Here is a 13,529-nt window from a genome sequence, read left to right as displayed (position 1 = left end):
ATGGTGCTTGAGCTATTGTTATTTGTCCTTCATTCTCAAAGAGGCCCATGACATCAGGGAGGTGATGCCATGACATGCAAGTGAATTGGATTCCAGTGAGGGAGAGCTGTGCAAAGTCACCAGCCTCACTCTCTCCTCTGGAGCCATCTGAGTCCAGTGGCCAGACGTATATAGATCAAGACGACTGGATGCAGTGGGAGACCTTGGCCTTTTTAAGCTACAGTCTTTAGCAGGTCTTGCTTTGACTGAGGCCAGTGCTTCAGCTAAGTCTTAAAGGAAGCCAGGGCTTCTGATAGTTGGAGGTTGGCTAGGGAGGAGAGTGAGCATTCCAGACATGGTGGACTGCCAGCTCAATGCCACCAAGACTGGAGGTGGAGCTTCAGGTATGGAGAACAGTGGGCCAGGATGGCTGGACTGACTATCTGTAATGTGTGGGGAAATAGAGATAGGGATGGGGTTGTGAAGAACATTAAATGCCAAACAAACAGAAACGTTTCTATTTGGTCTTAGAGGCAATAGGGAGCCATTGGAGTTTATTGATCAGAGGAGTGGCACAGAGCTGCACTTAGTGCAGAAGATGCACTGGAATGGAAAGAGATTTGAAGCAGGCCTTCCAGTTAGAACTGATTCTGTTGTGGCTGCAGTTCAGCTGAGAGGTGATGAGGTGATGAGGGGCCTGCAGTTAGGGCTGGAAGACAAACAAAAGTTGTATACATTTTAAATGTCCACTAGGCAGCTGGTGATGCGGAGCTGGAGAGGGAGAGTAGGGCTGGATAAATAGATCTGGGAATCAGCAGAAAGATAATAATTGAACCCTTGGGAGTTGATGAAATCATCGAGTGAGATAGTGTAGAAAGAAAAGAGACCAGAGCCTTGGGGCACAGACACCCACAATTAGGGGGTGTGGCACACATGAAGGTCCCGCAAAGGGATCTGAGGAGTTGGTCAGACAGGTAGGAGGACAAGTCGGAGAGTTGTAAAAACCCAGAGATGAGAGGGTGTCCGGGAGGAGGAGGTGTTTACCATTGTCCAATGCTCTGGGAGGCCCAAAAGGATGAGGATTGAGAAGAGGGGAGAGAGACTGGAAGGGGGCTTGGAAATGGGGGGCGGGAGACAAAGAGTAAGTAACTAACATAGTGTCAGGGGCCCAACAATCTGATGTGTGTGCCAGAGGGAAAGTAGAGGATGCCTCAGAGGCTTATGTGTGCCAAGGATCATGTGACAGAGAGCCATGGCCACGCCTCGCCAACTTTATTTACCGCTGTTTCTCTACATTTCCCAAAGTGTGTTGCTCGGAGCTCTGGCATTCCAGGAGATGTGACTAGTCCTGCTTCTATAAGGAAACTGCTAGCAATATTGCTCCATTAAAAAAAAAATTAATAATGAATTTTTGAATAAAACATGTTACATTTGGCACTGAGGGAAGGATGAAAATAGGCTTAGTTTTATTTATTTTGTTGAAAAATTCCCCCCCCCCCCCATTAATCTCTAGGTCTTTTGTACATTCCCCAGGCACCTTGGACTAACATTTATGATTTCCACAACAAAAAAGTTTGGAAAATGCTGCCTTACTAGAATTCTCTTGTCCAACCAAATTATTAATCACTGTTCTTTGAACATGGATCTTTTGGCTTCTGCCTGGCTTGCCCTTCCTCATCTTCTCTATTTAGATTTGAGGATTCCTTTGAGGCCCAATTTAAATCTTAGACCCCCTCACCCTCTGTAGTCCCTGATTCCTTAAAGTGTACATGCAGTGTTATCTGCATTTTGTCTTTTAGAATGCTTATGCCTCTTTTCCTCATCCTTTCCCATTTAGATTGCAAACCCCTTTGAAGGCAAAGTCCATGTTTTTTGTGTCTTTGTATCCGCAGTTCTAGCCCTGAGGCCTGCACCCAGTAGTTGATGAATAAATGTTTATTGTTGAGGAGAGTGTACGGGTGTTAATAAGTGAGAATATAATCTTTTAAATTTGCTTGAATAGGGGGTATTTATTTCCTGAAGAAATCTTTCCAGTTCAGGGACTCTTGTGGATGGCTTTGGCCAAACAGTGATTTTAAATGAATTCAAAGTTTTGTGTCTGGAAGAATAACTGTAGGTTTTCATTGGAAAAAAGGAGAAAATTAACCTTAACATATTTCTGCTTTGCCCCAGGAATTGAGTGATCTGCAGCGTGACCCTCCTGCCCACTGTTCCGCGGGCCCTGTGGGAGATGACTGTAAGCTTTGCTCTGTTGCTCTGTTTTTTGCTTCTCTTAGTATTGAAGGTCTGAACACTTGCTGATGACTCAAACAATCCTTTGTCTCTTTCAGTGTTCCACTGGCAAGCAACTATTATGGGACCTGTAAGTATATGCTTCCTCTAGATAAACCTTAACCCTGGGAGCCAACCTGCTTTCTCATCCCTTTGTAGGATCTATTCTCTTAGACTGGTTTCGCTGTCCTCTGCCCTGTCACGTAAAAGGGAGTGGCCGGGTTTAATTTTCTCCCCCCACCCATACCAGATTAATCCTCGAGGGCTTGTTGGATTTCTCAGCAAATAATCTGACAAAATTGCTATGATCTCTTTGATTCTCCAAGTTACTAATCACGAAGCATTATCATTACAAATTGCCACAGTTTATAGCCAGCATTTGGTTTTTTCCTTTTTCTTTAACCCCTCCCCCCCAAAAAAGTAATTAGTATTCCTGGTGGTCTGAGTACAATCATCCTTATTCTACAAATTTTATTAGCCTAGAAATTAAGAAGATAACAATTAGAAATTAACACATTAAACCCAGTAGTAGAATTTCCCCAGCTAGCCATGGCTAGTTTGCAGTGAGTAGTTTCATTTTTTTCCTGCCCTGAATGAAGGCTGATGATTGCATATGCAGTACATCTGGCTGACATGACTTTTTCTGCACCCAGAGTTCATGACTGTTTCATGCTAGGCTTCTTTTCATGATCATTACTCTTGATCAAGAGGATTCTTTGACCTTTAATGGGTTCCTGGGGCACCCTAGAAATACTTTCTTTTTGAAGGTAATAAAACTTGAACAGTTTAAATCTGCTTGGGGTGGGGTGAGGTGTGATGTGTGGCTCTTCTAGCACCAAGTTGTGTTCCTTCCCCTCAGCTCCCCCTTGTTTCTCCTCTCCCCCACGAGCTAAATCTAATCAGTCGTGAGTAATTAAACTTTATTTTTGCCCTAAAATCCTGATTACTTAAAAGAAATGCCAAGACTGAACCCAGGATGAGAGTTTCCAATGAATCATAGAGTCATAAGTGTTAGAGCTGGAAAGGACCATAGACAAAGTATAGTAGAAAGAGCCATGGCCTTGGAAGTTATAAGATCCAGCTGGATTCTGAGTCTAACTCTCGGATGACCTTAAGCAACTCACTTCTTTTCTCTTTGTCTCAGTTTTCTTGTTTGTAAAATGGAAGTAGTGTGCCGAATGCTGTCTGACATTCTTGGCTTCTCTACATCATCTAATCATTTCATCATTTCTATTTCATTTCCAGACAATGGAGGATTAATTAGAGCTGTGAAGTAATGGTTTTCAGGTTCCTCGAGCTAGTTAGTGGAAGGAAGAGCCAAGAACCTCTGGGCATTGACCTCTAGCCAGTGCCCTTTCTACTGCACCACACTGCCTCTCCTAAAATGCCAACTTCCAGTGAACTGTTTCCTTTGGTTTATTTTTTCAGAAGGGGAGTAATATAATATATTTTCTAAGTAAATAGTCTTTCAGTAATGAGCAGATCATTTCTATTTGTTATTAGTTGCCTATTTAGAACAATTAGTACTAGAATTTTGAGGTCTATCAGTATATGCTGCATGAACAGTAACAGTTCATAACTCACTTGAGGGGTGTGACATGCAGCCCCGGGTGTCACTTAGGGCTCTTGCCTCTTCCTAATGGACAGCACCTGGAACATCAGTCACTTACCTCAGGAAAGCGGAAGATGTCACAGAAACTTAACTTTGTGGACCCTTTTTATCAATGCAATTACTCTTGATGAACTAGAACAAAGATGTATAACATGATGCATTGGGTGTACCCCAGGTTAAGCAGCATAACTGACAGCTTTGTTGATTACTGAAGCATCAATATCAGGCTCAGTAGCCTAATAAAGGCCCCTAAATGGAAGGGTCATGTGGCTTACAATGCACTTTACTACTGAACTTTATCAGCTTCTTCTTTTTTTTTTTTGAACTACATTATAAATTTTGTTAAAACACATTAAAGAGCTGGTGCTACATATTAAAGCCCACTCTGTACAATTGATAAGAAAACTGAGGATACGTGAATCCTAAACTATTGAGAAGATTGGGGGTGGGGTGCCGTGACATGGAGGGTTTCGCTCTTTGGTGAGGAAGCCACACCGAGATAGTAGCCATCATATGGGATTGGAAAGAGACTCCTTTTGTTGATAAATTGTGATTTGTTTGGTTTTTTAACTCCCCAGCCCCAACTCTGAAGCTATAGTCTTGTAGAGTTATTTTGTTACAAAGCCAAAGTTGGGTGTTTAGGTTACAAGATAGGATCCATTTCCCTTCAGCCTTTTCTAGTAGGAAGAGTTCTAGTGGTGGAATCCAGAAAGACTCAGGTTCAAGTTTCCACTTAGCCTCTACCTATTTTTCCAGTAGCAGGTGCCCTTTGTGGCTCTGAATCATCATTCTCCATCTTTAAAATGAGGGAATACCATTAATCCATTGTGCCACATCTCATTTTGGGCATAGGTGGGGATTCTTCTGTCCTGTTCCATCCTTACCCCCCCCAGTCATCAGAGCTGCTTCATAAAGATGAAAGGAAAATATTTACTCCAGCCTTTTTCTCTAGTTGATTACCACTGTAGAACATTATTTTTTCCTCACAGCCCATTTCTGTGGATATTGCAGAAATCTGTACTCACTGACGGATTTGTTTGTGGGTCATGTGATAGAGTTTTGTGTTGTCTGTTTGGAAAATCTTCCTTTACACCTGGAAAAAGAAAGTACTTTTTAAGGTAAATGATTTGGAATGTAGAGTGGGACAAAGCCCGCTTTTATAAATTGAAAGTCTATGGGGGAAATACACATCATTGGTGGTTACTGTGAACAAGTAGTGACCCCAAGGTGATGTGCATGTCTTCTTCTTTCAGCCGGACAGCGCATATCAAGGTGGAGTCTTCTTTCTCACTGTACATTTCCCAACAGACTATCCTTTTAAGCCACCAAAGGTAAATGTGTATTTTAAACTTGATGACCCTTCCTTATCTCCTGTGTTGGGAATTTTAAATCTTGACCATTTTGTCTGTAGCAGTATGAGAGTCAACATATTCAAGTTTTTATTACTTGGGTTCATTGAAGGTCTGATTTATTGATTCAGCTGTCACAAAGTGTATTTATCAAGCTTTGTGAGTGTGTTATGATAGTGGAAAGAACTCTGAAATTAGAGTTGGGAAATTTGGGATAAAATTCTGACTCTGAGACTACTACTAGCTATGTGACCTTGAACAAGTCATTTAAATTCCAAGCCTCCGTTTCTCCTTTTGTAAAAAAGGCTTACTGATTCTTGGACTGCTTACCTCATAGCGTTGTTGCAAGTAGAAGCGTGAGCTATACTTTCTTCTTTGATGTTTGTATCAATGGAGTGTTTGCTGCTTCGATTGGTTCTTTGGGTTCTTTGGGTTGATGGTCTGGCTTTTAGAAGTCTTAAGTCAATGATGATGGGTATTTGCATAGTATATAAATAAATTCAGGGCCAGGGATTTCCCTGTTCTGGCTTTTGCATGAATTTTGTCTTTTGACCTAGGCAATCATTAATTTACTTAAAGGAGAGAAAAATCCTCGTAGATGTCACTGAAAAGGCTTAACCTAAGAACTGTGGAAGAGAGAAGATGATATGGACAGTTATGAGGTGGAGGGGACAGTTTGCACACTGGAAGTTTCCTATCCATACTGAGGAAATCACGGTTCCTGACTCTCTATCCCCTCCTCCTCCCCCAAAGAACCCCAAGCCTCAAAGCTCTGACCATCAATCAACCTTCTTAGCTCTCATATATATAGAGTTAATATTGATCAGTAAAGGAAGAAGATGGAAAGAAGGAGGAGAACTGGGTGTTACCAGCCTTTACCTGGGTTCCATTTAGTCTGCTCAGTACCTTGACTGCACGCCCCTTCACTAAACATTTTTCTACTAAGGTCACTTAGCTAAGAGAAAGTTCGTCCCTAAGTGAGCTGGTTGGTACATTGGTGATGCTCTTTCACTGTCTGTGTTTTTTTTAATCACTAGGGGTTTTTTTTTTCTCCTTCTTTAGATTGCTTTCACAACAAAAATCTACCACCCAAACATAAATAGCAATGGAAGTATTTGTCTTGACATCCTGAGGTCACAGTGGTCACCAGCTCTGACTGTATCAAAAGGTAACTTCATTTGTAAGTTAATAACGTTGGAAAATGTAACCAGCCAAACCGAAGGGAAGATGAGAAATATAAAGTGGCTAATGAGTGAATCCAGGGGCCAAAGTCTCGGTCTCTCTCTGTTGCCACTCCTAATTCCTTTCAGGGTTCCAGGCTGGAAGCCTCCACTTCCCAACTCACCAATGACTTGCTTGTCTCTGGCTCTGAGGACTTTGCCAGGAAGGTGGCTAGGATGCTCTAAATAAAAGGCCAGGGTACTTTTTAGAACAGAATAGGGTGGGGTGATAGCGGGAAATTACCTGGGCAACAAACAGCCTTGGGAAGAAGATTGGGTTTTTCTGGTTTGGTGTCTCCTTGTTTTTGCCTTTAAAAAAAAAAAAAAGAGAGATTATGTGAAGAGGCTGCCATCAGTCAGCCAGTCGTCAGATGAGACTTTAGTGTGAAGTACTGCTGTTACTAAGGTGAGAAGCAAATTGTGGCCAGATCCCTAAAAGCAGAATGTTCAGATGGGACCGGTTGAAAAACCAAAGTTGTAAATGATGAATCTCCAAGTCAGAGCAATAGAGGATAAAAGCATTTTCACAATTAGGGGTGATGTAGGCAAAATGAATCCTTCCATTCAAACTTCTGGTGTTAATTATCAAACAGCAGCAGTGGCAGTTACTGATTTAAACAACTCATCACTGTAACTGATGCTGTCAATGTACCTCGACAGTAAGAGGTGATTTATTCCCTTCTCAGCTCATTGGATGTCCAGGCAGAAGCCGCAAAACACTGACTTGACCAATGTTGTTTCCCGTTTTAGAAAACCTCAAAGCCAGATCACACTCTGATATTGTTTACCTGGTCAGTTATTCTCCCCTTCCTTCCCCATACATTGCATAGGCAGGGGATACCTTCTCATAGCTTACTTGGCATTTATAAACACTCATTTCACCAGCCAGTTACTTTTTGTTATTTGTATCAGAATTTTAAAATCATACTCTGTGTTCTCTCTAGCAGTGGAATGTTGTTTCTGACCCTCTCGGTGTTGTGGCCTTCTGGGGCTGGGCATAATGGACAGGCTCCCTTGCCTTCTGTAACTCAGGCCAACCAGACTGGTGATATCAGATTTCTTTGGGTTGAAAAAACCAGCCCCTACAATTCCTGAAAACCCAAGAAAATTGGTACCCTTGTAGCATTGGTGTAAAGAATCCAGAGTCCTGTCTTCATGCTAATGTTATTTTCAAGTTGTTGCCTGACAACATCTCTATAAAAGTGATAAAATTTGACTGCTTAGGTATGCACAGCCATGACTGTTTCACGTGCTAGCTGGTCCTATATTTTCATTAGTGCAGAGTGGCAAATTTTCTCATCTAAAATGTTCAAGTGTTTGTTGCTGTCTTATTTAAAAAAAACCAAAACAAAACGAACCACCACCATCGTGTGATAGGAATACTGCATACCTTATGTATCAAAGATTGGTTGACATTAACACCCCATTTCCTGGATTGGTGGTGAGATGAGTCTCATTTTACATAAATAGCCGAGTGCGAACACTTACACAAGAGATGGCAGCCTGCCAAGAGACTGTCTTCTGACACTGCTGGCTTCATTTCAAGAATATTGAGCATCCCTGGCCTCTGGAAACTTTGTCCTTTGGATTTCAAAATGATCATGTTGTTTCTGTCATTCTCATTTGCTTTTTGAAGTGCCCTTGAGGCAAAGGGGAGTTTTTTCTGCCACTAGAGACAGGTAGTGCCATCTCTTCACACCCCACCTTTTTTTTTTTAACATGATATTAATGTTTCACTGTGTTTGTGTAAATATTTTATCTTTTCTGAATCCTAAAACTCTTACTCTGGCCCTTTTCACATAAATATGATGGAAGTGGAGTATCATTGTGGCCTAGACTTATATAAGGGGAACATTCTCGTGATATCCCAGAAGAATTATTTAGTTACTTTTTTTCCTGTGAATGGCTCGAGTCCTGGCAGGTGGGAGGGAGAAATGTCATTGGCTTCTAGCACGCCAAACTTTGTTGCCCACTTTTCCTCCCAACTGATCCCACCCTGGCCTGCTTATATCACCTGCTTTGGATTTGGGGGATAGAGAAAAAGGAAGTAGAGAAAGGAAAGATGGGGAAGAGAGGGAGGATATTTCACAGTTGTTTTCATTCACTTAGAAATGAAGGAGTGTGGTTAGTGCTGCCAGAAGAAGAAATGGCACCTTTCCCTTTGCTCCCTTCTTTTCTAGACACTAGAAATTGAGATTTAAAAGTAGAGTCCTAATTAATAAACAAATAAAATAAAAAATAAAAGTAAGAGTCCTTCATGATACCATTTGAGCACTCTAACAAGTAAAGGTAATGGTGTTACCATTCACATGATAAAGCCTCGGCACATTGTAGAAATCTTGGCAAGGTACTAGTTATTGATTCTGGATTTCACTAACTTCATATTATACCAATATGAGAGACAACAACGAAGGCTTGGCCAGTGCTTCTCTCCTTTGTATTTAACCAGAGTGAGACTGGGTGAGCCAGATGACAGACAGACTGCCCACCCGAGTTTAGAGTTTAGACTGATAACTCCCAATTAGACTGGCGTAGGTGCAGGCTTTTGGTATTCGAATGATAGTCTTAGAATATGAGGAAATGCATATTTTCTGCTATTAATATATATATATATATATATATGTATGTATATATATATATATATATAATCTACAAAACTTCTACAGTTCAGGATTCAAGTCAGCAAATAATTTAGTTAAGCACCTCCTGGATACAAGCAACAGCTTGACACAGTGGGTTGTCTGTCAGGCATTAGCACTAGTGAGATGTGGACTTTGATCCCACTGCTGATGCTAATACGTGTGATCCTGGGCAGGTCATTTAGCTTCTCTCTAGCTCCAACCAGCCCCTATGGCTTACACACAAAAGGGTCGTGACGTGTGTTGGCAGAGGGAGTTCTCCATGTGAGGAAATCGGAGGTCTTCTGGGGACCAGGTGCTGAATATCAGCCAATAGCACCAAAGTATATTCCATGGTGCCAGGGATACAGAGGTGAAGTGTGGCATGGCCCCTGCCCTCAGAAGGCAATAGAAATAATCACTGAAGAATTTTTTTTCCTATTTAATATTTTGGGGTATCATAGACAATATTCAGGATACTGTTCTCGTGTAGAGAATTTATGGAGGTCATAGCTGCTTTGAAGATAGTGTGTCTCATTCCTAAACAAATCGAATTCTCGATGTAATTTAGAGCTTTGGTGCCTGTAATCATTTAGAGAGATATGGTTGCATGTCGTTTAGAGAAATGGACTAAAAAAATCAGGAAGAAATCCCACCTCTGCCACCTGCTAGCTGTGGGACCCAGGACGAGCCCCTCGGCCTGAACCTCAGGTCTCCTGGCGAAGGAGGATGATGATAATGTCTGCCTCCCAGAGCTAGGGTGATGATCACCAAGATACTGTCTGTAAGCTCTTTGAAAGCCTTAGAGAACTAGGGTTAGATGTCTCTGGATTCCCATCTCTTGGGCTGGAGTTCTGGTAGAGCTAGTCCTGGGACAAGCAGCTGTGGTCCTCCTTTGTCGTCATCGTCATCAACATCAAGCGTAATTATGTAGATTTTATGGAACATTTTAAAATCTAAATGAGCAATTGTGCAGTTATATGAGACATCAGGTAGCTGCCTTGAACTGCCTAACATGGTCCATATGTATTTGTCTAGTACTTTGCAGCATGTGAATGAATGTTCGATACAAAATCTGTATGACCGCTTTGAAACAACAACCGGCTGATGGTGTGTTCTCCTTTCATTCTAGTTTTGTTGTCCATATGTTCACTACTTTGTGATCCAAATCCAGATGACCCCTTAGTACCAGATATTGCACAAATATATAAATCAGACAAGGAAAAGTAAGTATTTATGGCCATTTGGGTTGGATTGGGTATATCTTTGTTCCATGTGCCAAATAAAAGAAAAGAAAGGTTTTATACATGTATTTAAATGAATTAAATCATACTCAGGAAAGCAAATGTTTACTCATGGCTTGCATCTGCTTCTTCCTCATCTTCCTTTCCTTGTTTTATTGGGTACTTTTGTCTTCTTTTCTGTGTCTACTTTTTGGTCTACTTTTTTCTCCCAAAATATTCTTATTTATGTTGTGATATTTCCTAATTGCATGTAAAAAAATTTTAGTGTTCATTTTTAAAAATTTTGAGTTCCAGATTCTCTTTCTATCTTCAGCCCCTCCTTGAGAAAAGCAATTTGCTATCAATTATATATGGGGAGTCGGGCAAAACGTTTATTGGTCTGCTCTTGAGAGGCCCTGTGGTATAGGGGAGAAGAGCGTGAGGTCTGGCTCCAGAAGACCTAGGTTCTGATCCCACTCTGCCACTTGGGATCTAAGGCTAATTTCCTTATCCTGTAAAAGGGAAAGGGTTGGAGTAGATGCCAAAGTCCTTTCCAGCTCTTAAATCTATGATTTTCTAATTCCCCCTTTTTCTACCCTTCCCTTTACTATTTTTAATATACCTTTTTTATTGCTGTCTCCTATTTCTTACTTCATCATAGTTATCCCCAGTATCCTTTTCCCTTTCCCTCCTAGAGAGCCATCCCATAGAACAAATAGTATTTTCCTTCCATTTCCATGCAGTTTAGTAAAGGTTCAAGTCGGCCAGTAGCTATTGAACGTGCTCTGTGCGTGGAGGGTTACGTGTTGAAATTTTTTTCATTGCCTTGGGTTTTTTGGAGTATACATTTGTATTCACTTTCCAGAAGAAAAAATGGAATCCACATGAATTCAGATCTTTAAACAAATAAGCAAATGTCCCAGAAATGAACTTCTGTTTTGAAGTCAGTTCAGGGTTGCAAGAAGTCTGCTCTAGGGGCTGGTGTCCCTTGCACTGCCCATGGGCATGTTTCACACAATCCCTGACCTAAAAGAGACAGGCTTTCCATGTGCCTGATCTAGTAGACTGATTTCTCTCTGGAAGGTGAGTTCTTCATTCTCTTAATTGGTATCTTAACATCCTGATTTACGGTAAGGTAGTGGAGAAATCCATCTAGCTTTGGGAAAGAGTCAACTTTCAAATTTTGTAACTTCAAGGGTTGAATGATCAGACCCTGTTGTTCAGCCTTGGGTGGGTTGATGCTCGCTTCCGTTTAAGGACATTTACACATAAAGCCTTTGAACAGATACAACATATGTCCACATATTTTCACTATAACTCTTTTATATACCCACAGATACAACAGACATGCGAGAGAATGGACTCAGAAATATGCAATGTAAATTGGAAGATTTTTTTCCTATATCCCAGAGTACTGTAAATTCTAGGTTTTTTCAATATTAGAAGTAAATCGAGCACCGTTTACTGTTCCAGTGTACCCTGAAACCCTTTGATTTTTACCCATTTTAAATGTGTTTCTGGAGCAAGACAAAACAAACTTCCAAAAATAACCTTAAGACTGTGATGAGAGTATTTATCCTTTTGTATGCTTTGCAAAAGACATTTATTATGGTTTTTAAGATACTTGGACATCTGCATCTTCAGCCTACAAGATCCACAGTGCAGTTGTAAAGCAACCAAATTATTTTTTGCTGATACTAGATGTTTTTACATGAGATACTGTATGTGTTTGTCTAAGACGTCGTCAGTTTTATAAATCTGTATTCAGATTTCATTCTTTGTTAGCTCACTATATAATTTGTATTTTTTTACTGTATAGACTAAATATATTTTATTTACCATGTAAGTCAACTCATTAGACGTTCTCTTCCTGTGCACAGTATTGATAAGATACAACTGCTAGTAACGAAACGAACGCACGCTTTGCCTCCTTCTCTTGCTTAGGATATTCCGTAGACTGATTGCAGATTCTTCGAACCTAACGTGATCTTTTACACTGTAATTCTCAGTATGCTGATTATGGAGAAACACTTGTTTTGATTTTGTTGCCTACTTGACTTAATTTTATTGCAATGTGAACTGATTGCACTGCTAAGTAGGGAGACATGTACCTTTTATTTGTTGCTATTCACGTTTGATTTTTTTCGTACGTACGGGCAATATAATATTCTCACGGACCTTTTACAGATCTGACTGTAGCTTTTTCCACATAAATAAAATGCTTTTTCTACTACTTGTCATGCCTGTTTTTACAACAAGACTCATTACTAGGTCTATGAGAAAAGATCTGAATATTGTATATAGTTTTGCATGCAAATTGTTGATGAGGAGTACTCCAAATTTTGAAAATAAGGTCTGCCTTATTCAGAGTTCATGTATTTAATTTTCATTTGTTATTATTACATTTCCCGTATAAATCTTGTCTGACATTAAATTAGCATCCCGTAACAGGAAATCATTGTACTAACAAATAATTCCTGTAGCTCTCTTGTTGTAGAGCAAAGTTCAGAATACTGTGGGTCTGTGGTGGATCCTGGTGTTGAGGCGGTTTGTTTGTTTATCAGAGAACCAGAAGGAATCTCTTAGAGAAGATGATTTCACTGTTATGGCAGGCCTGTGGGATGGACCCTGAGTACAGCACTTGTAGACATGAGGCCTAGTTTAATGAATTAGTCAAACTTAATGTGTGTCTACAGGTGCATGTTTTAAAAATAAGTTTGTTCAGTAGATCTAACTTTCATTTTATCCTCAATATTTAACATAGAATTACTAATATAGTATTTTAGAAATGGATTCTCGATTTTGAATTAAACCGATTTTTTACTATAGAAGTTTTAAGAAGACACTAAAATCATGCATGTTTGAGTCTATTTTTGTGAGTAGCTTGCTTCAAAGCCCCAAATTGACTCGTGTCAAACTTTCATTATTACATAATGAAACCTTTGAAGACAATAAATTTTCTAATCATTTGACTTTAAAAACTAGTAATGACTTAACATTTGTCTAGTGAGTGACAGTTTTGAAAGCACTGCATCCATAATCTCATTTGGTCCTCATGACAAAGCCCATGAGGGGAAGCGGGCCAAGTGGTAGTGAGTGCTCCCCTTGGACAGATGAGGAAACAGAGGTTCAGAGAGGACTGCTAGCTTGCACACGGTCACACAGTAAGGAAATGACAGAGCCAGAATTTGAACCCAGGTCTTCTGATTCTCGGGCCAGTGCTATTTCCCCTATACCAAGGTGCTATTATTATTATT

General features: G+C 40.4%; 1 protein-coding gene across 3 annotated transcripts in view; it reads left to right on the top strand.

Moving 5' to 3' along the window:
- Nucleotides 1–12,505, top strand: part of UBE2D1 (ubiquitin conjugating enzyme E2 D1) — a 35,706-nt gene extending 23,201 nt beyond the window's left edge. For all 3 annotated transcript variants that reach the window (XM_027840569.1, XM_027840568.1, XM_027840570.1), the window contains exons 2-7: nt 2,152–2,215; nt 2,310–2,341; nt 5,116–5,193; nt 6,274–6,379; nt 10,182–10,275; nt 11,609–12,505. In XM_027840569.1, coding sequence (XP_027696370.1) covers nt 2,152–2,215; nt 2,310–2,341; nt 5,116–5,193; nt 6,274–6,379; nt 10,182–10,275; nt 11,609–11,654 — 420 coding nt within the window. In that variant the 3' untranslated portion in view covers nt 11,655–12,505. The remainder of the gene's footprint in view (nt 1–2,151; nt 2,216–2,309; nt 2,342–5,115; nt 5,194–6,273; nt 6,380–10,181; nt 10,276–11,608) is intronic.
- Nucleotides 12,506–13,529: the final 1,024 nt, after the last annotated feature.

Source organism: Vombatus ursinus, unplaced genomic scaffold (genome assembly GCF_900497805.2).
Source record: "Vombatus ursinus unplaced genomic scaffold, bare-nosed wombat genome assembly UNPS02014847.1, whole genome shotgun sequence".
NCBI lineage: Eukaryota > Metazoa > Chordata > Mammalia > Diprotodontia > Vombatidae > Vombatus > Vombatus ursinus.
Note: the sequence above shows the minus strand (reverse complement) of the source record. Positions and strands in the feature narration are given on the sequence as shown.